Source organism: Hemicordylus capensis, chromosome 2, assembly GCF_027244095.1.
Source record: "Hemicordylus capensis ecotype Gifberg chromosome 2, rHemCap1.1.pri, whole genome shotgun sequence".
NCBI classification, from domain to species: Eukaryota; Metazoa; Chordata; class Lepidosauria; order Squamata; family Cordylidae; genus Hemicordylus; species Hemicordylus capensis.
The window spans coordinates 365370803-365397065 of record NC_069658.1 but is presented as its reverse complement, the minus strand read 5'-3'; the positions used below and the strand labels follow the sequence as shown (position 1 = coordinate 365397065).

The following is a 26263-nucleotide window of genomic DNA, read 5'->3' as shown; positions in this document are numbered from 1 at the left end:
CTCTGTGGCCTGTCCTCCTTCTATTTTGTGGAGAAAGCATCTTTGGAATTCCCTACGTAAGTGGCGCAACAGGGAACAAGCAGAAGGTTGCTGGTTTGAATCCCCACTGGTACGTTTCCCAGACTTATTTATCTAACATATTTCTATACCGCCCAAAACTTACCTCTCTGAGCGGTTTACAACAAAATAAAAACCGAAAGTAAATCATCCGTTAAAACAAAAAGTTTAAAATGTTACAATTTAAAGTTTTAAAAACTATATTTTAAAACAGCATTAAAACCATTAAAACAATATTAATTAAAAACCTGGGTGAACAGATGTGTCTTAGGTTATAACCAACACCTTGTATTTTGCCTGGGAAAATATCGGCAGCCAGTGTAGCTCCTTCATATGGTCTTTCTGTGTTTTCTGGACTACATACAAAAGCAACCCCACATAGAGATGGAAAACACCTATATTGGGCAGCAGCAATATAGGAAGCTGCTGAAAGGCATCATCTCACACTGTGCGAGAGGAGGGAATGGTAAACCCCTCCTGTATTTTACCAAAGACAACCACAGGGCTCTGTGGGCGCCAGGAGTCGAAATCAACTTGACGGTACACTTTACCACTTCCCTTGAGGGAACATAGGAAGCTGCCTTCTACCGAGTCAGATCGTGGATCCATCAAGATTGCCTACACAGACTGGCAGTGGCTACTCCAGGGTTTCAGGCAGGACTAGGAGTCTTTCACAGCTCTACCTGGAGATGCCAGGGACTGAATCTGGGACCTTTTGCATGCAAAGCAGAGGCTCTACCACTGAGCTATGGCTCAGGGAGAATCCAATAGACTCCCCCCCTCCCCCACATACACACAAACATGCATATAATTTTTAAATGGGCCCTAAAGACCCATTTGTTGAGGCTGGCTTTTAATTGAACACTTTTAATTGAACATTTTAATGCTGGTTATATAGTCTTCTATTCTGCTGCTTTGTTTTGTTTTGTTTTTTGCCTTTCTGATTTTCTTTCTCTTGTGATTATATTTTTCTTGCTTGTGTTCTGTCTGAATGTTAACTGCTTTGTGTAAAGTTTTTTTTTTAAGTAGCATGCAAATGTCTTAAACCAATAAATCTAATGCGCGTGCACGCACACACACACACACACACACACACACACACACACACACACTTTTACCAGTGGTGCTGGTGGTGGTTACTGTACCTCTTTGCTCTTGAATCCTCAGTTCTTTCCCTTTACAGTTTTAATAAAATGAAACAAACTGACATGCCGCACTGAGCAATAGGCCTTACTGCAGTAGAAACCGTTCGTACCTACAGCATCCTACATGCAGCACGAGCCCAATACTGAGTTTCTGTTAACTGCCATGTAACTGAAGTGGCAAATAGCTCTACTTGTGCATACACATGCCCATATGTGGCAGCAGCAGTGAGAGACAATTCACCAGAAGTGAGAATCTCCCAAGAAGAAACTGAAGTCTATATCTTTGGGGACCAGAAGAACTAATTATACCACCACCCCCTCTCTAAATCTGCACCAAATGCACAAGGTGTGCTGCACCAGTTCTAACATGCTCAGGTATAAACAAAACCAATGGGCTAGCTGAGCCATCTAGTGGTAAAATGGCGGAATACACACAGACACATCAGGCATGAAGACAGGGCAATGACACTACTGGAAACAGCTTTGCGGGCATATGTGCAACACTATTAACACTCAAGAATTCAGCTTAAAAACGACCACAAAGCCATCTTTTAGCAGAGGATCAATACTGTTTACTTCTCATAATTAATACATTGCAAAAAAGCAACCATAAATACAGAGGCGTTGAAACGGAATTGTAGGAGGGAATTACTCCAGCAGGCGAACAGCCACACAGGAATCACACAGCAGGCTGGTTAGTGGTTTCCTGGTATCACGTCAATTTCACAACGTTACAGGAGTAGCAACAGCTTGTAGTGCCTTTTCACGGACACATTTACAAACCAGACATTTCATGCTCAGTTCACACTCCCAGCTACTGACTTCAGAGCTGAGACTCCATCACAGTGGCCTTGTTCCTGTAACAGCTATTTTGGTGTTTTAAAAGCGAAGGTTAAAACCCAGGAGGAGCTCCAAGACCAGCTCTTTGGTCCAAATCCCAGCAACCTCTTGCAAAGCAGAGAGGCTGCAGGCAGTGCACTGGGAACCCTGGGGACAAGCTTTTCTCTTAAGGGTCTGCTAAGATCATGTTATTCTTTTGTTCTCCAGCTCACATAAAATGTTATACATTAAAGAGCAAGCCCATGCATTTTTCAAGAGCTACACCTGCAGAACCCCTGCTTAATTTTTAACCAGTGTTAAGTCACATTATCAACCACACACTGGAGCATTAGTACATCCAAATGTGTCACGTGGGCTTGTTCCCTTTGGGGAAACTGAAACACTGATTTTCTGTGCTGCTGCCAAGCCCTGCTGCTGAGATCGTCATGGGGACCAAGATGTGGGAAGGAGAAGCATATTCTCTTAACTGGTAGCACTGAGAAGTACATAGATATCCAGGCATGCCCATTGGGAAAGGAGAGGTCACAGCTTCCCTGTTTGTTTGGGGTACCAAAATATAGATGCAGATATTATTTTCAGTGCTCTTGTTTTCTGCATTAGTGCTTAGCTGTTCAAAAAGCACTTCGGAGTGGTGCCCGCAGCATTATTATTATTTTTTGCTAGAGCCCACTGGAGGCAGCCATTCAAAAGCCTTGAGAAGGATTCCTTACATCAGATTGAGTCTAGTTTTCCATACACTTTGGGGTTTTTTAAGGAAATCAATGCAAAAACCAGTCAAGGGCTTGCATTCATCATGCTGCATCTCATGTAAACCTCCATGCCTGGCACTTCACTTTCTTCATATCCCCAGTCGTAATTTGCACTTCTGCATTCTCACCCTATGCAAAGGCAACTACTTTGCAGGCAAATCCTATAAAGGATGTGGGAGTGTTTTCTCCATGACAACACTTCAGATATTTCATCCAGCACATCAGAGCAGGGCTATGTATTAAATATATTTGATTCTCCTTACAGCAAGCATATGCTGCAGCATCTTCATCAGGTATATTAAGCCACACATCACTTCCCGAGGAAAGGCCTGTATTTAGGGTCAAACTACATGTGGCCTTCAGGCACATCCTTAGCTCTTGCATGCCAGTTTTTTGTTTCCTGAATATCGGCTGCAGGGGCCGCCATCCAGCACATCAAGAGCATGGTGTTGGGGGAGGAGAGAGGATTTAAGCTTTAGCCCTGCCCTGGTACCAATCCACATTGGGCCCCATGACTGTTATTTGCCCTGGAAGGGAAGCTACCAGGGAAAACAACAGTGGTGGTGGTGGTGGTGGTGGGTGTAATCTGGATTAGAACAGGAGCAGCAGCAAAACGCCCTCTCACCCTCCACCTGATCACCCCTCCTGTGGCTGCTATTTAGGAAACAAAAGCAGCTCTTAGTGTCTTGGGAGTTGGACCACGTACAACAGTGGGAAGCATTTAGCAGGTTTCTCTGGCTATTTCCTCGCTAGCAAGCAGCCAAAGGCAGCACATCAGTTCAATGAGTGCAGAAGGAGATTTCTACCAGTCTGCGACTCCTGACCTCTTTGTTGAGGTGGCCTGTTGATGCTGACTTAAGACAGTTATTCTGGAACCAAGACAGCAGCCTGTTAATCCTTTAATGCACTTGACATAATACACAGGGATCTTTGGTTTCTGAGAATCCATTTATCCAATAAGGCTAGTGGGGCAACAATCTCACGTCTAGTCCTAGATCTGTATTAGATCCTTTCCCCTCAGAACCTGTGCAAGGATCTGACTAGTGGTATAAGGCTAAGAAACCATAATGGAAAAGCAGACCACCATGAGCAACCTATAGCCATATTATTTCCAAAAGGTTCACCACACGAATCCATCCTTAGCACTCCCACCAGTCCACAGGCCTCCTGGCCCCACCACCTGCCTCTTTGCTCACGGCATGAGAAGACTCTTAGAGGAAGTGGAGATGGCAGGGAAGGGGAAAGCAGCAGAGTTGACTTCTGAAAACCGAGCATCGCCTTGCAGCTACGTTTGCTGAGCTGGAAATGGCCAAGTAGGTGAGCTCCATCCAGGTGGTTCTGGGGTCGGCACCATCACCAGGTAGCTGGAAGGCACATAGCCCCTCTGTCCATTCGCCTCCACCAGGCTCCACTCTTTGCTTCCTTTCTTATCATGGGGTTCCAGCACAGTCACAGGTTGGCCTGCCCACAAGCTGACCTCATGACTGCTCCTGGCTGTGAACGTGTAACCAGCCACCACCTGAGGAAAGCAGAGAGATGCAAGTACATTGTATGTATTTGTTTATTTCGGCCCAAGGCCACCATAAATACAAAAAGAAAAAGAAACAACAACAGCAGCAAGTACGTTGCATATGCCACACCAAGATAAGGCAATAAGCCGCACCAGCCAGGAGAGGGTGATTTTCAGCAGGAAAGGGGCATGGGGGGACAGAGGAAACCTCCCTTCCAGCCAGGATCAGGCCCCCCTCCCCCATGGCTGTGTTCTGTGAAAGAAAAGGTGCTTCCAGTTTTAAGCACTTCTCTTCAAACTGCAATGAAGCAGATTTGTAGGCTGGCTCTCAGCCAATGCTTGATCATTTAACATGCCACTGTTATGCTGTTCAGGAACAAGAGGCGGGGACAACATCTCAATTCCACTAGGGCAGCAATAACAATAAGACTACTGATTGACATGCTGCAAAATCCAACACCAGCATTTCTGATCCTCTGGTGCTGCTGCACATGTGAAAGGCAGCCCCAGCAGAGGTGCAGAGTCAGGCAGTTGCACAATGACCTAGAACAGTGTATGGGCACTTCTGCAGCAATACTTTCATTAGTAGTGCTGCAGACCTACCTGCAAGTTGTTTTAGGTTGCTGTACTGCTGCCCACCTCCATAGCACCACTGGGGTGACTTTTCATATGCACAGCAACCCCAGAGGGTTGGAACCCCTGGTGCTGGATTGTGAAGCATGTTGGCCAATCATAATAATGTCAGCCAACCCTGGGGATAAGATGCAGGTTCAAGAGAAAATCTAGCTTTGGCTATAATCAGAGGTGTCTGTGTATGTGCACACTCATGTATGGACATACAAAATGCCAGGACTGCATGTTCACATTGTACAGCCATAGAAATGAGTATCAGGTACAGAAGTGAACCACCTAAGAATCTCGGGTTTTATCTTATTCTCTGAAAAGCAGGTTTCTAATACTTAAGACTGCAGAGATAGCTTGAAAGTACCTGATAATGTCTCAAATGCAAATTGGGAGGCAGGGAGAGCTGAGCAGGATTGGCCAGGAACAGGCCTCCATTGCAGAAGCACATTAGCAAAAACAAAATAATTGATCACATATACATAAGCAAATGAGCACATTTCTGATTTACATTGTCAATGGCGGATTAAGGCATAGGCAGAAGAGTCATCTGCCTAGGGTGGCAAAATGTGAGTAGCAGCAGGGAGGGGGGGTGAGAGGAGCATTCCCTCCTTTTACCTGAAGTGGGGGAGCCACTGAGGTGGCAGTAGCTGTGGGGAGGGGGGCAACTGGGTGAGGGGAAAGTTACCCCTTTTGCCCCCTAAAGTTGCCCCCTAAAGGTTGGGGCGAGGAGGGGAGAATGCCTGTTTTTTACCTTGTGAAAAGCCCGCTGACGCTATACAGGCAATGTGATCTCCTCCCTAGTGATTGACTGCACATGGGCTCTGTTTCGGGCTTTCCTTTCCACCTGGTTTCCCACCACCCGCTACACTGTCAAGAAGTGCTCTGTGTTTGTCAATTTCTCCCTCCAGCAGCTCAACCTGGTGGAATTTGCCAGCAAAAATGCGGAAAGCCGGAAATAGGCTATGGATAGCAGAGCCCATGTGCAGTCAGTCACTGGGGAGGGGGGAGGAGGAGGAGGAAGTCGCACCGCCCACATAGCATCAGCGGGCATTTCACAAGGTAAAAAAGGGGCACTCTCCCCTCCTACCCTCTCTGCAGCCAGCCACCACCACCGAACTTTAGGGGGCAAAAGGGGAAACTTTGCCCCCTTCCAGTCACCCTTCTCCCCACAGCTACTACCACTGCTGCGGCTTTCCCCCGCTCTTCAAGTAAAAGGGGGGAATGCTCCTCTCACACACGCACACACCCCAGGTACTGCCATGCCTTTTTTTTAGGGGCAACTAAAACCTTTACAAGTATAGCCACTTGATCCTGAACCAGTCCGCCTGAACCAGGCTCTTGATTCAGTTCGATCATGGACTGAACCACCTCTGGTCCATTTCGCAACCTAACTGTTGAACCATCCCAGTTCAAGGTGAACCAGTTCAGGATCAAACGGTTAGTGCACACCCCTAACAGAGTTCATGCTACAAATGTGCACAACAGCACAGGAAATTTGTCCACTTTTCACTCTCTACCCATGAACTCACTGCAAATGCATACATCACATTGAGCCAGGGGGAAATGTGGGGGCGGGTGGGGGAGAAAAAGAAAATAAACTACCCACCTGGAAAGCTGGTGTGCTGAAATGCATTGGTGTACTGGGAGTTTCAGGCAAGTTATAAGATGGTGGGTGCGTCTTCTCAGCTCCATAATCTGGAACCACTACCTGCACTCTGGGCTTTTGGTTCTGGACTAGATGATATGGCTGGAGCTTCCCAGGAGAGACATAGCCTCTTGGACCTGCATGGTACATGGACAGCCATGATAAAGCTGAGCACCAGTTTCCTGCCAACAAATAGTACTTTCTCCTTTTGTTAATTAACTGGCAGGAATGGTTGGACAAAATACAACTACAGTTCTACTGGAGCAACAGTGCAGGGAATGAAAAAGCTTCGCACCACTGTTGGAAAGGGTTGCATTGAAAGAAGGAAGAGATGGACAGATGGAAAAGTAGAGCACCAGAATGCATGCAAGAAGAGGAGTGTAATAACTTAGGAAGCAAGAAATAGAGGAAGGTATGGTCAGAATAACCAGTGGAGGGAGAGAAAGGTGGAACTTGAACAAGATATGGGAAGGGAAGGAACTTTGGAGTAAGAGGAAAAAATACAGCTGAGAGAGGAGTTTAACTTGGAAAGAAGTAGAAAAGAAGAATGGAGTGGAGGAGGGACAATACAAGTGCAGGAAAAGAAAGAAGGGAGAGGCAGAGAGAGTAGCAGCATTTAGGTAAGAACATAAACAAGAAAGGGAGGGAAGAACAAAAAAAAAGAACAGGAATTATCTGACCCTGATCAAATGAAGGCACAACTATGAGGCCTGCAGGCCAGCTAGCGAAGCTATTCTCACAATGGGGGGAAACTGGGCTACGGGAGCCAAGCCTGGTTTCCCCCCATCATTAGAACCACTGGGCTCGTGGGTTAAGCCCTCCTATTAAACAAGGTTAGCAGAGCAAGCGCTCCACTAACCCCATTTTTCGATCATGAGACACCGCAGTGTGGGTCCACACCTTGGCAACTCACAAGGAGCCTCCCAACTGGGAGGCTACAACAAGCCTCCTGGCATTGGGAGGCTCCCCAGAATGCCCCGCGTGCTCACGTGGGGCATTCTTGGACTTCCAGGGACCCGAAGGCCTCCAATCCTGGCCACCCCTACCAGCCCCGTGACGGAGCCGGTGATCATGTGGGCGGCCAATCTGGCCACCCAGGGTGTGCTGAGTGCTCGTGTGCAGGGAGAGCGGGTCAAGCCCACTCTCCCCACCTAACCCCATCCAGCTCTCCACACTGTTTGTGTGGAGAGCCTCAGCCATTCCCTCAGTCCCTGATGTTCATCTTGCCTGCACAGAACCACTGGCAGCCTGGTCAGCGGGACATCTTGTTTCTAGGCCACCATGAGCTTAGCAACTGCAGCACACCTGATGGGGCAGGGTAGGCCTGTGCTTGCTTCAGTCTGTCACCTGTAACAACTTGGTCAAAATATATATTGAGGTGAGTCTCATGATCCGTGAAGACACGCTTTCTGCAAAACTGCGGGGAGAGCGGGCTAAACCCGCTCTCCCTGCAGACAACCAAGCAGGGAGCCCTGGGTGGCCAAATCGGCCACCCACACAGTTGCCGGCTCTGTTACGGAGCCAGCGGGGGCTGGGGGGAAGCAAGGGCTGCGCAGCCCCCGGAAGCCCTGCGAGCGCACAGGGCATACTGGGGAGACCCCCGGAGCCGGGAGGCAGCTTTTCACCTCCCGGTTGGGGGTCTACTCGTGAGTAGCTGTGGCACGGAGTCGCGCCGCGGCTACTCATGAGCAGATAGCCCGGGTTTGCAGAGCACTCGCTCTGCAAACCCGGGCTAAGGGGCGGGCTACTTGAGCGGGTTAGCCACTCAAGAACCACCGGGCTCTCCTAGCCTGATTTTTGTTAATTGTGAGAATAGCCCCCTTGTCTACTGCTTGTTAGAAGTGAGAAATCTAAAGCATTGCTCTTAGTTCCACAGTCACCTCTTCTGGCCACTAGAGGCATGATGAGTCATGTTAATAGGTCTCTTTTGGTCAGCGAATAGTCCTGTCACTTTAGATCAATTTTTAGCAAATAATGGGGAAATCCCATTGGTGTGAAAATATGAAATCACATCTTGTACACAACAAGCATGCAAGTTCCAATTGCCCATTCTTTCTGCTTGGATGTAGTGCTTCAAAATAGTAACCATACAAAAGTATTGAATCCACAGTTTTGCAGTGGCACTTATTCTTCCCAGATTTTGCAGTTGCTCTTTGAATTTTTCTGCAATCCTTCTCAGTGGAGGCTCATTTTTACTGATTCATAGGTAGGGGGGCTGCCACTGAAATCATGAAGAATTTCTTGAATTGTCTCACAATCTTCAAAGTTTGGATGTTCATCCTCTAACATAATAATTGCAAGTGCTGTGTGAATCAGAAAGTGATCTCTTATGCCCCTTGCAAAAGCATGGCCTGTCAATATTTTGTTGATGCTCATGGGTGCATGAATAGTGCTCCACTTCCTCCCATGAAGTAATCAGTTAAGCCCATAAATGACATCAAAAGATGAAAACCACCAAGTCTAACCACAACTTTGGATAAGAATGAGTCTTCACTGCACATAGAAAAAATGTCTTGAGCTTTCATATACAAAGGTTGATCAAGTGTCATGAACCAGATTTTCAAGCTCAACCCTGCATGTCTTTCAGCTGCTAAATGCAACACTGTATACACAGCATCATAACTGCTTGGTGTAAGGTCAACAAACTGTAAGAAAAGAACATGAGCTATCTTCAGCCACTTGAAACTAAAAACGAAGAAGGAAAGTACAACATTGCCATTGACTTTCAATGTTTTGGTTTAGATGGTCATATCTCTGAGCAAAGTTGTGAATTGGATACTCCCAGTACAGGCCAAGCTGTGAAGAAAACAAGATTTTTCTAAATGGCAGCTTGTGGTTTAGCCCTAATGGGGTTACCACATTTTTTAAAAGTGCTGGTACTCTACCTCTTGAGTGGTGTGGATATGAGAGTGTAGGAGGCATATTTCATGAACTGCATGCACTCTGTCTTCCATGTGTTCCTTGAAGCGTATATTAAAAAAGAAAGGGGAAATCTCCTCTTGTGACTGACAGTAACGTCATGCTCCTTAATTATATTTAAGTTTGGTTTTGCAGCAAACGTTTATATGAGTGAGCTACAGACAAAAACCAGAGATGGTGCAATTGCCATGAAGTAACATTCCACAGAAACCGTCACGTTATGGCAAAACAGTTGGTTGAAATCTACATTGAACACCTCATTTTAATAGAAAATTGGATGCTCTACAATTTTTGTATTTAACATTTTTCATTTGGAGCAACAGTTTGTGAGATATATGTGAAAAACCACTTTTGGTGGCCATTTTTTCAAGATGGCAGCCAATGCTCAAGTTGTAACAATCGGGACTTTTAGTATGTTATTTACAACAGTATCTCAATGACTGTACCAATTTACAAAACTTTGGGATCCTCCTACCCCCACCCCCCCACCCCTGCCAAATTGACCTTAAATGACTGGACCATAAGAGTCAGAACTGTTCAGTTGTTGTTAAAGGTTAGTGTCTGTTTGGGTATGTGGTTCAATGGCTCTCTCTTACTATGCGATGTTTAGTTTATTAAAAAAATCTTTTTAAAAGAATTCAACCTAATGTCTCCAGTTAATCTCTTGGGCAAAACTTCTTTACTACCAGAGCATACTCTGCTGTGTAAAGACTTTGTTTCTCCTCACACCCCTCAACACTTCTAGCCCAACATTATGTTATACACACACCATCCACTAAAGGTATCCATGTCAACAAGAATGCTCCAGTACAGCTATTCCATACCTGCCTTCTGGCTTTTCCTCCCAGCCTCTCATAATGTGGCAAAGTGGTCTGCCTGGGCCAGTGGGCTCCTTTACCCAATGCAGGTGGGAAATCAAACCTTGGGTGCTGCCCGTGACCAGCAGGCTGGGATTGTGGTACTCACATGCTCAACTGATCCCATTTCTTTATGACATTTGATTTTGTCAGTTCAGGAAGTAATCTAGTCAAGTCAAGTCCCTGTTACATTCTAATCCCTGTGGGGTTCAGGGCTGAAAACTAAAAACATATGGCAAGGCAATCAAAGTGGCTTTTCTATGTTACTACTGTTAGTACAAAGGCCAGTGACTGGTTACTCGGAAAATTCAAGGGAGACTTTAGTCAGGCTTTGTTTGCCTCTCATCAGTAGGATGTGCTTTGCTAGCAGTGATGTGTTAGAGCCAAACTAGATGTGATGTGGGAGTTCCAGGACTGGAGCTCCTGACTGGAACTCCTGACATGACGAGTTTCATGATTGGAACTCCTGAGTCCTGATATCTTTTTCTCTTTCAAAAAGCAACCCCAGGGAGGTTAACTGATTTGGATGAACCCAGGGGCGTAGCTAGAGGAGAGGAGGCCCCGTGTTTATCCCTCTCTCTGGCGGCCCTCCAGAGTGAGGGAGATAATGAAGAAAACAGGGAGGGAGGGAGCTGGAGGACCCTCAGGAGCTGGGGGCCTGTGTTCTTTGAACCCTTTCGCTCAATTATAGCTACACCCCTGGATGAACCCTTTGCCCCCATCAGGGGTGGAGCCACCACTGAGCGAATGGGTTCAAAGTACCCAGGCCATCAACAATCAGGGGCCTTGCCTGGCACCCTAGCCACACCTCCTGCATCTGACATTGGACGTAGGGGGCATATGGCCCCACTTGCAAGCAAAGCTACGTCCCCTGCGTCTGCCATCAGACACTTGGGGCAGGGATAAGGGGCCGTGGCGGTGGGCTGGACCCGGGCCTCCGCTGGCTTCCCTCTGCCCCTGGCCCCCATACCAGTATGGTGCAGTCGTTAGTGTTGGTCTAGAACCGGGGAGACCTGATTTCAAGTCCCCACTCAGCCATGAAACTCATGGTTTCATGGTTCCTCCCTCAACTCGTTACAGCATGCTGTAACTCCAATTCTGCCTTTGGAAGTAATGCTAAACCTCATGTAGGAACAATTAAACTCACTACAACCCAAGGGTTCAAATTGGAGTTTGGGAAGGGAAACCTCAGGTTGCTTTTCTGATGGAACCGCAGTTGCATGCATTTTCTGATGGAACCGCAGTGGCAAGAAATTCAACCTCAGGCTCCTTCACCTCCAGTTTCCCATTACGTGTGAATACGGTCATTGTGTTCACACTTCAGCTGCTGCTAGGTGTGACTCTCACTGCTTAGGGTGAAGCTAGAGGCATGACCAAACACTTACTCTGACCACAGCCATGCTTTTTAAAAAGTATGTACGGGGCTAATACCACACATGTGAAGACATAACACAGCTGAAAGAAGAGCCACTGTTACACTTTCAGTGTACATGATGCATTCAGACATACCTGAATGGACCCATTAAATGTGATGCCAGCACTGTGATAATGTCTGAACATAAGCACAACCTGATGCCACCCTGAGTATCAAAGAAAATGCTTCTTGATGTAACCAACTTTACAGTACCTCCTGTATCCACCAGCCATCGGTTTGTGTTGCCCTTAGTGTCCATGTCATGCAGGAGAGCTACTATCTGCCCCCTCTGTAGTGTCAAGTCCATATTTTTGCTGCCACTGACGTTGCTTGTCACCAGGTATAGCTTGTCTGGTCCATGTTTGTTCACAAGCGAAAGGGCTGTTCTCTCCTCTACAGGGCTAAGAGGCTGTTGGAGAGACACAGAGAGAAATGGCTCAGAAGCCTCCTCCTGAAATAGACTACACCACCACATCAGTACACTGGAGGACAGGACAGAGGCAGGTCACTGCCAGATCTGAAAAATGCCCTACAATAAAGTGATGCTAAACTACAATAAACAGTTAATGAGGCGAGTCTCACAATCAGTGAGACTCGCCAAAATGTGGTCTGTGGGGTCTTAGCCCGCTCTCCCAGCAGACAATCAGGCAGGAAGCTCTGGGCGGCCGGATCGGCTCCATCACAGAGCCAGCAGGGGCTGCGGGGATCAGGGGCTGCGTGGCCCCTGGAAGTTCCAGGATGCCCCGCGTGAGCACACAGGGCATCCTAGAGAGACCCCCAGGGCTGGGAAGCTGGTTCCAGCCTCCCAGTGGGAGTCTCTGCATGTGTTGCTGTGGCACGGAGGCACGCTGCAGCAATACAAGAGCAAATAGGCGGGGTTAGCAGAGTGCTCGCTCTGCTAACCTCGTCTAAGGGGAGGGCTCCGTAAGCGGGTTACCTGCTTTGAGGACACTGGGCTCACCTGCGAGTCCGGTGGTTCTCACACTCACCAGAAGGTGGGCTAGGGTACCTCAGCCCGCTTTTTGGCGATCATGAGAATCGCCTCAATGTGTGCAATTAAACTCGGTAGGAAACATTGAAGCTGTTCCCATGTGCGTGAAAAATCAGGCTAAGGGTGCCCAGCCCAGTTTTGCACATGCATGTGTACTGCTGGGATTGGGCTGATCCCGGCGGCACCACGGCAGCAAACCTGCCTATGAAGCCTCCCTTTGAAATGAAATTAAGGGAGCAAGCACTCCCTTAACCTTGTTTTAACAATCGTCTGTCAGCCGTGGCTGACAGACTCTTCAAAGGAAAAATCTCCAGGCTGATGGTGGTTGCTGAATCCCTAGAGCTAAGGATTTTTCAGACAGTCGGGGTTTTTTAGCACAATAAATGCACAGTTGTTCCTCAAATACTGTAGGGGAAAAATATTATCTCAAAGAAGCTAGAAATATCTTATAAGACATTTTGGTACCTGAAGCCGAGAATTCAAATGGCAGCCACCAGAGTGGTAAAAATATAACACTAAACTACATAATTGACAATTTGTTCCTCTTTAATGGTACTCCAGAATCAACTGCCTGACGCGGACTGTCTCACACAGACTAATAACAGGCCTGGCCCTGGTTCCCATTCTGGGATGATTGTACTTCACCTGCATTCAAACTGAGGTCACCTGTCAGTGGGAAATGTAATTATTACCTCCAATTAACACATCAGTTGTGAGCACTTTGAGAAATATGGTTACACAGGTGTCATGAGGACCTATTGATTAATGTCCATGGCATCACCATGGATAAATGACACACCTCCCCTCCTCCATGGCCATTTCTAAATCATGTCTCACTGAGTCATCAAGAGACAGGGAACACAGGAGGAAATGAACAAGGAAGGGCTTTCCCCAGTAGCACATTACCTGCACAACAGGGCTCGGTGTAACAGTCTCAAATTTCATGCGGAAGGAGCCAAGTTGCTCTTCAGATTGGCTTAAATGATCCCTTGCCATTTTCCAGAAATCAAATGCAGGGAGGTGTCTGTGTGGCAGCTGTAAAGAAGAATTAGATAGAACCCATTTTTCCCCTTTTGGAAAGCAGAGGAAAATATGCAGAAAAAAGTTAACATATTAAAGATATTGGAGATCTTTGTCTATAGATGCGCAAACAAAAATGTTTCAACAGGTTTTCTTCAATAAAAGCAAAAAGTAAAAGCAAGATTGACTGCCTGAGAGGGGGAGCAAAAAAAAAAAAAGGAACCCAGAGAAATCTATCCAAACACAAAAAGAAGAATGCAGTGGTGCAGGGCGGGCATAGGTGTCCCATGTTTGGGCTGCCCGGCCCGCTAACCTGGCTACATCCCCCACAGTGCCCTTCCCCCCCACAAGCACCCCTACTTTCCCCACCACACAGGGAGCCCCTTTAGTGGCAGCAGCAGAGCCTCCCCGAGGAAGCAGCCCAGGGTAGGCTGCCCTGCCCCTACCATTCAGCCGCCCCCGCTGCATGCACAGCAGAGAAAGAAGGGGTGTCTGCACTGAGAGGAAGCAGTTTCTGCAAGCACACCCAAGAGTCAGCAAGGGAAGAGCCTGTGCAATGGGAGCCTAGAGGTGCCCCCGCCCCAGTGTAAGACTATACCAGAGGGAAACCTGCATGTGTGATGAGGTGGCGGCGGCGGTGGCCGTGGTGGGGCAGGGGCAGGGCAGCCTACCCAGAGCTGCTCCTTCAGGGAGGCTGCTGCCGCCACCGCCACCTTGAGTGGCGGGCAGAAAAGGAGTGCCAGGGGCACTGCCAAGTGCCAGATTACAGCTCTGCCCCTGGGAGAGAGCCTCCTGCTGGCAAGAAATGTAATTTTACCACAGGCTTTACAACAGGGGGGAACGTGTCAATGTGGTTGGTCTGGCAAGTCTTCAGTCTTGTGGAACCCCCCGTGCTCCCCCCCCCCAGCAATACATTAAAAAAGAAAAGAAAATTGAAATACATTTTCATAGGCCCAATTGAAATATTTCACACACACTCATGTGCAGATAGGAAAGAGGAGGAGCAGCATCCCGCCCCCTCGTGAAAGCCGTTGGCCAGAAGGGCCAGAGAAAGACCCGGGAGCAAGCAGTATGAATGATGCATGGGGGGAAAAACCACAAGGAATGGAGAGGAACACTATACACACACACACAGTTTCTCCGAATTATCTTTACTGCGCATCCACGTAGGCTGGAACCGTGCTGCTGCTACATGGGCAGCCTGTTTAAAGAACTTCCCGGCAGCGATTGGGCTGTACTGAGGGGCATGGTGAGCGGTGGCACCAGGAGCCACACTGGGCTGGTAAGAACCTTAGACTACCTTTCTCACTGCTCCCCCCACCCTTTGGTGGATTCCCCCACCCCATTATTGTAAAGGGGAGTCCTCACCGAATTCCCCTTTACAAGTATTGCTGCCTAAACCATCAAACCAGTTCAATTGAACGGAACAGACCAGCTGGTTTGACCAAACCAATTCAGCAGAACATGGTGAAACTTGCTTCAAGTTTGAACCATGATTTTGGGTTCGTGCACACCCCTACTCTGTATTTCCCTCCTGTTGACTCTTTGTCTGATTTGGCTTTCTAGGATAGGTAGACTGATATTCTCAGGGCCTATGGCTCTGCTGTTTTTGCAACCAGACTGCTCTTGACTCTGCTCTGCTGCAGACTCCATTAGTCATGGGGCTTCTCTCTCCCTCCCCCACTCTCCTATACTATGAATACAGAAAGCTCAGGCATAATACAGGCTTTCTATCCAAGAATGAAAATTCCAAATAAAGCTTACTTGCTTTTGGATCTTACACAACTGTCTCAAGCTACTCTTTAATGGGCTCAACTTTTACTGCACATGTTGGCTCTGTTATAATTGGGGTTAGTCAAACCTTCCCCCTCCAACATTTTCAACTCCTGATCTCCTTCTTTCCTTCACCATCACCACTGCCTGTTGTGGGGTGTGCGCACGCACCTCCTCCCTCATTTGCCACTGGGCCGATAATGAGAAGGAAGCAGAAGAGGAAATGAAGAAAGAACATTAGAATACTGTAGATGCTCTATCCTTCTTTTCTCAGCTCAGTAGTAAAGGGCACATGCATTTACCACTGCAAAGGAGGAAGAGGTGGGTGTGTGCACACACAATGCCTCTTCTCATGAGCAGTGAGAAGGGCTCGCGGGTGGGCTGAAGGGAAGGTGAGTTAAACCTACTTTCCCCACAGATGATTATCTCCCCTTCCCTGGGTGGGCAGATCGCCTGCCCAGATTACCAGCGGCTGCTCCTAGCAGCTCTGAGGGTCGGGGTGCTGGAACTTGCCGCCACATGTCGCCCACCACCCCACGAGCTCCGATAATGCAACATGCAAGTGTGCGGTGTATTATGGCAATCCCTCCTCCCCGAGTGTGCCAGCCATGGCTGGGCAAGCAGCCGCAGCTGACACATGAGCAAAAAAATGAGGCTAAGGGAGTGTTCATTCCCTCAACCTCATTTTCAAGGGAGGCTACTTAGGCGGGTTTGCCACTGTGTCGCTGCCAGGGTTGGCCCAATCCCGGTGGTTCACATGCACATGCAAAACCAGGCTGGGCTCCCTTAACCCGAGTTTGCACGTGTGTGCGAAAAGCCTCACAAAATCAAGCAGCAGCAGCAGCAACCACTGCTGCTTGATAAAGAGGGTGAGGATGATGTATACACCAAGTGGGTGGCATTTGGTGCCGTGCCTTAGCTTGTAGAGGTTAGGGGCTGCCCCAGCTCCTTGCCCAACAAATGTGATAGAGCCCAAATTTCAACTCCATGTCTTGGTCACACTAGAATATGATTAAGAGGCAGAACCCATGAACTGGTTTTGACAGGCCAGACAGACTCACATGGCATCTTGCTTTTTCAAATGGTTGTAGAGGCCCTGAGCAGGGGTGGAGTCACCACTGGGCCAATGGGTTCAAAGAACCCGGGCCATGCCCAATCAGGGGCTGTGCCTCACAGCCCCAGCACGTGCACCCCCCCCCCGCATCTGACATCAGAACTGGGTGCTGGTTTAGCTCCCGAGCGGGGGGCTGTGCGGCCCCTGTTCGAGAGTTAAATGGCCGCGGCATTTGCGGCACAGCCAGGAGTGGCTCTTCCCTGTCTTTAAGGCAGGGAAGAGCCGCTCCTGGCTGCTCTGCGAATGCAGTGCCAGCCTAGGTAGCTCCTGCAGGGGCTGCATGACCCCTTTGGGAGCTAAACGAAGGCAGCCAGGAGCGGCTCTTCCCAGGGCCAGCCTTCATTTAGCTCCCGAAGGGGCCGCACGGCCCCCTCAGGAACTAGACTCCATCTGCTGCCGCACGGAGCCTTGCAGCTCCTTTCGGGAGCCAGACCACACACACCCCTCCCCACGTCTGACGTCAGATGCGGGGGGGGCAGGGTGAGCAGGGCCGCCGCAGCCGCACATGGGCCACCGACGGTCACACTTTGCCACTGGCCCTGAAGCCTGACTGCTTATATGGTTCAGAGTTGGCTCTAAGCATAACCATTTTAAACCCGCCTTCTAGTCCTTTACCTGGGCAGCCTCCTCTTCCACCTCCTGAAGAACTTGCTTGGCCAGATCCCGCTGAAGAGCCACAAAAGAGCATAGAATATGGCCCAGCCATTGCTTGGCCACATGGTTGAACACAGGAAGCTCAGACACTAGCAAGGAGTTAATGGCAAGATAGGTATCCATGTCAGCCTTCTCTTCATAGCTCACGCTGCCTGTTTCGCTCCTCTTCTCCTCAAGCTCCTCATAGTCTAGCAGCTTGTCCAGGCGCTTCTTAACCAATGTTTGAGGCCCCTTCAAAGTCTCTGACAAGTTGCACAATGGTAGGTAGACTAGGCGTTCCAGTCGTTTCTTCTGTAAAGGAGCAAAATGAAAGACATTTCTGAAAACCTGGCACCTTCTGGTCTGCCAACCCTGTGGAGTAGAGCCAACCAGAAGCCTTTGGTGTTTAAGCACACCGACTTGTCCTCCATGCTTGCATGCCTCAACATTAGGGGAAGACGAGATCCCAGGTGTTTGTACTTCAAAAGCTCAAGAAGAACTGGATTCAGCCCTGTGCAGTATAGTGGCCATCAGAACCCCACTTCTCAGAAACATGCTCATCAGGCAAAATGAAAAGCCAAGACTGAGGAAACCCTGCTCCTTGCAATGACTTACAGGTCACATTCAGACGTAATGGATAACTGCAGTTAAACGTTGCTGAGGTGGTAACTCCATTATGCCCGAATGCAAGGAACCGCGGATATGGGCTGAAAGTATCCTCTGGTTTTCCTCGCCAAGCTCCAATTTGAACCTTCAGTTATCTCCAAGGTTTGCTGCTGACAACTGTGGTTTTGCCGCCTAAGTGTTATGTCTGACTGCTAGCTCAGCTATAACCACAGTTTCGCACCAATTTTCAAACCGAAATCATAGAGACGGTGGCACAGACCCACTCAAAGTCATGGCTGCTCCATGCTTTCAGCACTTCTTGCTGGCAGACTCTCACTGTCGTGTCCCATTGCAGGCTTGTTGCCCTCTCAAGAGGGGCATTCCCTCTTCCCAGTCTCTCCCTTGCTCCCCCTGCCCCTCCAGCAACTGGTAGAGCAAGGGCATAGGGTGACAGGACAGGCACTAAGTGCTTTGCTCCCCAAGAAGGGAGCAGCAATAACCTATGTTCACAAGCACAAACACTCCAGGTGGGAACACAAATGCCGGGGGGGGGGAACCGGGGTCAGGTATAAAAGGCAGACCGAAGCAGGGAAGCTGGAACAGCCAAGTTCTATTTTTTTCACAGATAGGTTGGGGAAGAGAGGCCCAGCCCCTTCCCTGGGAGGGGATATTTGCTCCCTAGTCTTGCTCATGAGAAGATCTATGAGGACTAAGTGCAAATGCACGGGATGGTATCCTCATTCCATGGAAAATGGCCATCACTATGCTGGAAACCTAGCTCACGAGAGTGGCAGACTAAGGGGAATAAGGGAAGAAGCTCTGTGCATGAAAACCATGGGGACGGGTACTTAGGTGAGTGCTGTCCTGGTCTCTGCAACTGGAGAGCTGCCAAGCTGCTCCCAAACCATGTGCCCTGCCAGCCCGCATACCCATGTGGGAGTTTGTGCCCCTGCCCACAGTCCTGAAGGCCAAGGCCAATGTCCTGGTCAAGCTGGAAATAAGAGCTTTCCTCTCCTGGGAATCCCTGCGCCAAGAGATCTGCATTTACAGCACCATGCTGGACGCAGCCCAGGAACTTTGCATTGCTTTAAAGGTCCATGCCCAACCCTTGTGTCTACACTGTACATGCACATGTTTATGCCCTGGCAAAGGGCCCCCTCATGGCAGGAACAGCCAGCATAAGCAGGGCACCCCTCTCTGGATGGGGAGCAATTTGTTTTTAATGAGAGCTCCTGTCTGGGTATGAGGGGCTGCCACAAACAGAGATTCTGGAGCTGCCAAGTTTTCTCTTTCTCACAGAAAGGTTGGAAAGGGGGGGCCCAGCCCCTATCCCTTGGGGAAATGTTTGCAGAACTTAGGCTGACTCATGAGCAGGGCTGGGCAGCTGGATCAGCAATGCTCCACCGTCTGAAAAGAGTCTTCTTTTGTGGTGAGGATGGTTACCGACCCAGGGTGAACAGTGCCCGCTCAAGGGAGTGCCAGGCCGTGGGGCCACCCCCACACAACTAATGAGAAGAACCCTCAGAGGGGAAGGGAGAGAATGGCCGAGCAAATTCTAACATGAGGCCAGATGGCAAAACATCCCCTTCTCCAACGGACAGCCCTCTCACGAGAGTATCAGGCTGTTGGGGCTCTAAATAGAGCAAGGTTGCTTTTTGGATTGCATCCTTTGGGAGGGGTTCCCAGAAGGCAGCTTTCCACATCTTGAGGACCACGCCAAGCTGCTGCAAAAACATGCCACCTGCTTGTCAACCCACACGTGTAGCTATGTGGACCCCTGCTCGGACCACCCAGGGGCGACACCACCATCCAGGGGCAGCTGGAAACCAGAAATCCCCTCTCCCATTGATACCCACGCTGGGAGAACTGCATATGGTGGCACACCGGGCCAGACCCAGAAAGTTTGAGTGGGCTTAAGGGTCCGTGCTGGAGCCTGGTGTCCACACCATCCATGCACATAGGTACATAGGAAGCTGCCATATACTGAGTCAGACCATTGGTCTATCTAGCTCAGTATTGTCTTCACAGACTGGCAGCGGCTTCTCCAAGGCTGCAGGCAGGAATCTCTCTCAGCCCTATCTTGGAGAAGCCAGGGAGGGAACTTGAAACGTCCTGCTCTTCCCAGAGCAGCTCCATCCCCTGGAGTGGGCATGCCCCCTTCAAGATAACGGCCAATTGTGACTGCCCCTCTGATGTAGTGACGCTTTGCCCACAGTGTGGCTGTGGAGCTGGCTGGGATTGGCCTCTGAGGTAGAGTAGCAGGGAGGGGCTCCCCTCTCTTGGAACTGGAGTTTGGTGAGCCATATTTTGGTGGACATATGCAGGGCAATCTGGAATTACAAATCAAAACCTCAGCCACATTTAACTCCGATTAGCTGTTATGTCTGAATGCGGCCACAGTGTCGTTTGATGGCAACAGTTTGATGGCAGCCTGAAGGAAATCAAATAAACTAAATTGTTTTCCCGAATTAGGTCCTCTCCAACCAGGGATGTTATTAGAAGCAAAATGGTACTTACAAATTCAGGAAAGATGGTGCTGTGCAGCTTTTCTGCAAGACGGTGATACTGTTGAGTAGTTCCTGCTTCTATTTCCAGCTCATTCTCATGTGGTTTAGAACTGAAGAACACCTACAACACAAAGAAATGGACCTGGTAACAAAAAACGTGACTCAGGAATGTTTTTGTCAGAAACCTACTCAGGGCCTAGGGCTGAGTCAGGCTCTCTTGGGGACTCAGAAAAGCCAAGCAGAAATAACTTCACTTGTGACTAAAGAGCCAAGCTCACAAGTGCACCATCATTACTCATTATTTGTAGAAGCAATGCTTCTCAAGATTTGCTAAAACAGGTCCCTGGTGAAAGCATACCACTTAAATCAGGCAAAGGAAAAAGCAGTGAGAGGGGAAAAGAGGCAGGGAAAAAACAGAGGGAGATTAATTTGTAAATAATTAACCAGACTGCAACCTGTCCCTCAAAAGCTCAGGGTGGCTAATGGAATAAAATGACTAATAACATATCACGATTCAGATGCAGTGAGTTACGGCAGTGCTTCCTGGCAGTGATTCCCATACTTCTAACAAGGGGGAAATCTATGATCGAATGGATCAGAATACACAGTTCGGTCCCACCTGCAGGTCCAAAAGTTAATTCTCCTTTCCTCACCCCTGCCAAACCTTTCTCCTCACTCACTGCTGACTGACTGCCAATAAAAATATTCTACAGCCAACCGTAGGGCTCAAAACCATGGAATCTGGAAAGCAGTGAGTTGGGATCACTGATCATGGACTCTGCCCAATTAGCCACAGAAGCCAACTGCCCTTCCATTTCTGATTTCAGGTTGGTTGTACTTCAAAAGCATTTCCTGCTTAGAGAATCAGTCACACTGGATTCCATAGGGCCATTTAGATTAGCGGCAATTGTATTTTATAGCTAGCTCTGTGAGGTCTGGTTCAGGGAATGTCTAGGCTGACAAGCAAAAGGACCTGGTTGTAGGGATAGAAAGATAAATATCAGGGGCTGAGAATAAGGATAGCGAAAGGATTTTCTGGTCCTAGACTCTCAAGAGCTGCCTTCTGAACCTCAGAGAGACCCATTTTGGAAAAGTCCTGCCCCTGTTGCTTGTGGATAAATAGAGTCTCAGCTCTTTGCTTGAAACAAAGGACTGACTTGTGCAGGCCGGGCTATGAGGGGGATCAGAACAGAGAGATTCTGCTGCCAACCTGCCAAACAATGCATTAGGAGGTTAAGCCATTCCCAACCTTGCTTTATATAATCCCAGGAGTTTATTCATATCTCCAACCCGATTTCTTGAAGTATAGAGTTGGAGCATGCTCAGCATGCTGAATACGAAGAGTAGGGCATTTCAGAGCGTGCTATGCAATGTTAACGGCTTTGAAGAGGACACTGATTCAATTTCTTGCCAGCCATACCACAAAATAGTTTTCCCCCATGCCTCTTGGCTGGTTTCCATGGCTTTGGATACAAACAGATAACTCCAACATGTTCTGCATACACAGCTCATCACTTAGGAGCAGCACAAGGTACAAATACGAAGTGCTTTCTAAGGTTTGGCCCCATCTGCTTTAAAAATGGCCCTATCCACCCCCAGCATAGTACCTCCAGTGACTGTTGCTGGTGTCTATCTTATGTTTCTTTTTAGATTGTGAGGCCTTTGGGGACAGGGATCCATCTTATTTATGTATTATTTCTCTGTGTGCACCGCCCTGAGCCATTTTTGGAAGGGCGGTATAGAAATCGAATGAACGAATAATATCTACTGATAGGGACTGCCTTGGTTCCTGCAGGAAAATATATTGCTTCTCGCTCCCAGGAAGATCTCTTGGTTCCCAGGAGGATCTCTTGGTTTCCTTTCTGTTACCTACACCAGATCACATGGGATGAACAGCACATCAACAGATGTGCCGTGGGGATGTACAAATGGAAAATATGGTCCCCCAAAGCTTAGCCATATATTTACATCAAATCTGAAAATGTCCATAATAACAGCAGATGCACATGTTTGTATTTTCTGGCATTTCCCTAGATGTGCTTTCAAAATGAAGGTAAACAAATATAAAATCCAAAACAGTTCCATCATGTTAAAGTAAGCTTCTGCATATAACATGCTATAAAAAAACAACCCCTTTTGTATGCTTGATATAGGACTTGCAAATTCAAAGCAGTCTTCATTTCCAGTAATATGCACAGAGATACTGATATCAAATCTCTGTGTGTGCATTACTGCAAATTACCACTTTGGATATAAACCTGTATATGTGGTGATGAGTACCACTTGTCTAAAAATACTGTTTGATATGATGAGGGAAATCATTGAAATTAAAAGGACAAATTAGGTATTCCCTAACTTGCCCTTTTAATTTCATTGGGAGTACTATGGGCAAATATCCTCATCATGTCAACCACTGACTTCAGCATCTTTAGTTTATATGTGAACTCATCGTGACAGAGTACAGGTGGCCCTCATGATTCACAGGGGTTCAAAGCCTTGAGTAAATGGGAGGTAGGGGGTTAGGTTTCTGAACAAAAGGGGGGGCAAAAAGCAAGGGGGCAGTAAAAAGAGTTGAAAAGGACTGTACTTTATTCTCCAGGTCTCCAGCAATCCCCTCCCCCCGCCCAAACCTAACTGTCCGTCTATCTATCTATGCCACCAAATGGTTCTCTGCTGGAAAATGACAGTCAGAAATGACATCAGAAGTCATTTCCAGCCACTCAAAACTGCAGATAGGGGGATTCTGCCTATTTTTGTACTTGTGGATAATGAAACTGGGTCTCTAAGACCTAATTGCTGATACATGAAACCGCAGATACAGATTCTGCGGATAACGAGGGCCACCTGAATGTGTGCATAAGGATGTAGGGATGTGCATGAAGCGTTTCATGCACATCTGTGGGCGGGGGTGCTGAGCGAGTGCTTTAAAAGGAGGAAGGCAGATCTTACCTGCCCCTCCGTTGCTCCTCCACTGCCCCACTGTGGCACTTTGGGGATTATTTATTTTTATTTTATTTATTTATTACATTTCTATACTACCCCAAACCAGCGGGCAGCGTCAGCAGCACATAAATGGCATCTGCACATGTGCAACACAGAAGCCATTTGTGTGGTCGGTATGGTATTGCTGACCACAGAAAGGGCATCTGCTTATGCGCAGATGCATTCACACTGGCCATGGGCTCCTGGGAGCAGCACTGCAGCAACACAGTGTGGTGTTTAATACTGACAGTGCTGCAGTGGGGTGGCAGAGGAGTGACAGAGGGGCGGGTAAGACCTGCCTTCCTCCTTTTAATGCACCCGCTCGTCACCCACGGAAACGATTTGGCTGGGGCAGCTTGAAGCGTTTTGGCACCTCAGATTAGCAGCACCAAAACCCTTCGTGCACATCCCTACACAAATGCATAAGACTGTTAATGAATATGGATCTTGAACTATATGTGCAGATGAGATGTGGATTCCACTTAAATGCAAGTCATCAAATGAGGCTCTCCTATTTGTACTTCTTGTTAGGACCAGAGGTGCAATGCAGGTGAAACTCTCATCTCAGGCGGTGCACACAGGCATACAGCAATTCCTGGAACAGGCCTTGAATTAGCGAAACTGCCTGTAAACTGAAGGAGCCTGGTATATTTCTTGTACTTTGAGGCACATACATGTTTGAACAACATGAAGTCTGTGAACACTTCTTGCTCATGACTATTTTGTGTCTTAAGGCTTTTCCAGACAGCAGTAAAAACCACTCTGAAAAGATGTGATAAATAAAAAAATAAAATATGTTAAAGAAAGAAAGAACTTGTGAATACGTATAAAGTGAGAGCTTATAGAGCATCCAAACACTCCCGCAGTTTCTAGTGGCCTTTCTTTCCAGGATCTGATTGGGGTGTCACACAGGCATTAGGCTTCTTGTGTTTCTGGGTGCTTTCCAGATTACACCCTGCAACAGGGTCACGACGAATCTCTAAAGTGTACTTCCACACTTCCTGTGTTGTGACATAGCAGGGTGCCATTCATATTTCCAGTGCCTTGTTTTGAATTTAATCACTGCGATATAGTGCTATGACATCATATATCAGGTGTAAAGAAGTTGCTGTTTTTTCAGGTTGTTAGTTTCCACGAGGCTACTCCCCCTGCTGTTTACGTTTTGAAAGCGATTTGCCTGAATGGAAGCCTTTTGCTGCTGTTGAGCGGCTAATCTGGAAAGCGCCCTGCTGGCCACCTCTTACATTCCATGATTACTTCAATTTGCCAGTTAAGTTTGAAAACTGGTGGCCAGCAGGGGGTGCAGCAGAAATAACACAAGCAGTCTGATGCCCATGTGACATCCCAGCCAGGTTCTGGAAAGAAAGGCCATAAGAATCTGCGGGAGTGTTTGGATGCTCTATAAACTCTCGCTTTACTCTTGCTCTGTAAACTCTCACTTATTCATGAGCTCTTTTCAGAGTCATTTTTACTGCCATCAGGAAAAGCCCTTAAAGCCAAACCAGACTTTACCTGAAATGTATGGTCACTGCTGAGAACCACATCTCTTTGCAGCATCTCCCATTAATATCATGTTGAACACACTTTGTGAGGTCATCACATTCTACATTCTGCTGCCCGCTCCCCCACATACCACTTCATTGACATATGTAGAGTGGGGAATGCTGAACATAATGATGTCATGTCAGGTTTCTGCTTCAACTAGATGTTACTAAGAGATGTGGGGGGAAAGACACAGAGTGTCAGTGGCCATGTGTTTCAGGTATAGTTTGACATTTACTGTGAGTGCCATATTGATTTCAGGCATGCAGTTTAAACAGTCAAAGCATTTGGCTATCTCTATACTACACAAACACTGTCCTGCCTTTGAGCTCCTGCCTTTTGGATCTCTCTCATGGTTGTTCAGAAACCGTGATAACCTTCATAGCATTTTAGCTAAGCATTTTTAGTGGCTTCCAGTCTCTGCAGCCCTTTGGTCATTTCTCTTTCTGTTCTCTAAACTCACTGCAATTTGTCAAAATCTCCCCAGTTGAGAGGTGGGTAGCTCACAATGGAAAGATGCACAATGCTGTAAAACGAGATTGCCATGAACATATCTAAGAGTCACCTCCATGAAATATGTTCAGAAACAGCTTCTCTGAGGAAGGAACGACAATGGGAGGGGGCGGCCACGGATGGCATTGGCACAGTGGACTCGGCTAGCTGGCTAGCTCCCATTGGCCTGTCTTATAGGTTTGTTTATTTAATTTATTTATTTAGTGCATTTATATATCACCCCAAACTCTTGTCTCCAGAGGTTTTACACATATGTTGGTCTTCCAAGAAGGGCTAATGCCTGAATAGAGCTCCCTTCTCCTATTGTTTTTCCTTCCTGGTCATTGTCCTGCTTCTCTTTCACTATTAGAGATGTGTAAATGAGAAATGTGTAAATGAGCCAGTGTGGTGTAGTGGTTAGAGTGCTGGACTAGGACCGGGGAGACCAGAGTTCAAATCCCCATTCAGCCATGATACTAGCTGGGTGACTCTGGGCCAGTCACTTCTCTCTCAGCCTAACCTACTTCACAGGGTTGTTGTGAGAAGAAACTCAAGTATGTAGTACACCACTCTGGGCTCCCTGGAGGAAAAGCGGGATATAAATGCAAAATAATAATAATAAAATAATAATAATAAATTTGCAGCCGTGCACCTATCCATTTAGCTCCTTCACTTGCAAAACCTAAAAACCTGACTACTTACTGATCCCCAAACATGGCTACTTAACAAAACTGCCTTGGGATATTCTTTTAAGAAAGGTGGTATATATGTCTAAACAGAAACTCAATCAATCAATCAAATAAATAAACAAACCAGTCTCATAGTTCTCTCCCCCCCACCCCG

General features: G+C 47.7%; 1 protein-coding gene across 2 annotated transcripts in view; it reads right to left on the bottom strand.

The window, feature by feature from the left end:
* Positions 1-1751: 1751 nt before the first annotated feature.
* ARHGEF37 (Rho guanine nucleotide exchange factor 37) overlaps positions 1752-26263 on the bottom strand; it is a 68481-nt gene continuing 43969 nt past the window's right edge. For both annotated transcript variants that reach the window (XM_053299628.1, XM_053299629.1), the window contains exons 8-13: positions 20415-20525; positions 17274-17603; positions 13658-13786; positions 11974-12169; positions 6532-6707; positions 1752-4310 (exon numbers count right to left, since the gene is read on the bottom strand). In XM_053299628.1, the coding sequence (XP_053155603.1) occupies positions 4077-4310; positions 6532-6707; positions 11974-12169; positions 13658-13786; positions 17274-17603; positions 20415-20525 (1176 nt within the window). In that variant the 3' untranslated portion in view covers positions 1752-4076. The remainder of the gene's footprint in view (positions 4311-6531; positions 6708-11973; positions 12170-13657; positions 13787-17273; positions 17604-20414; positions 20526-26263) is intronic.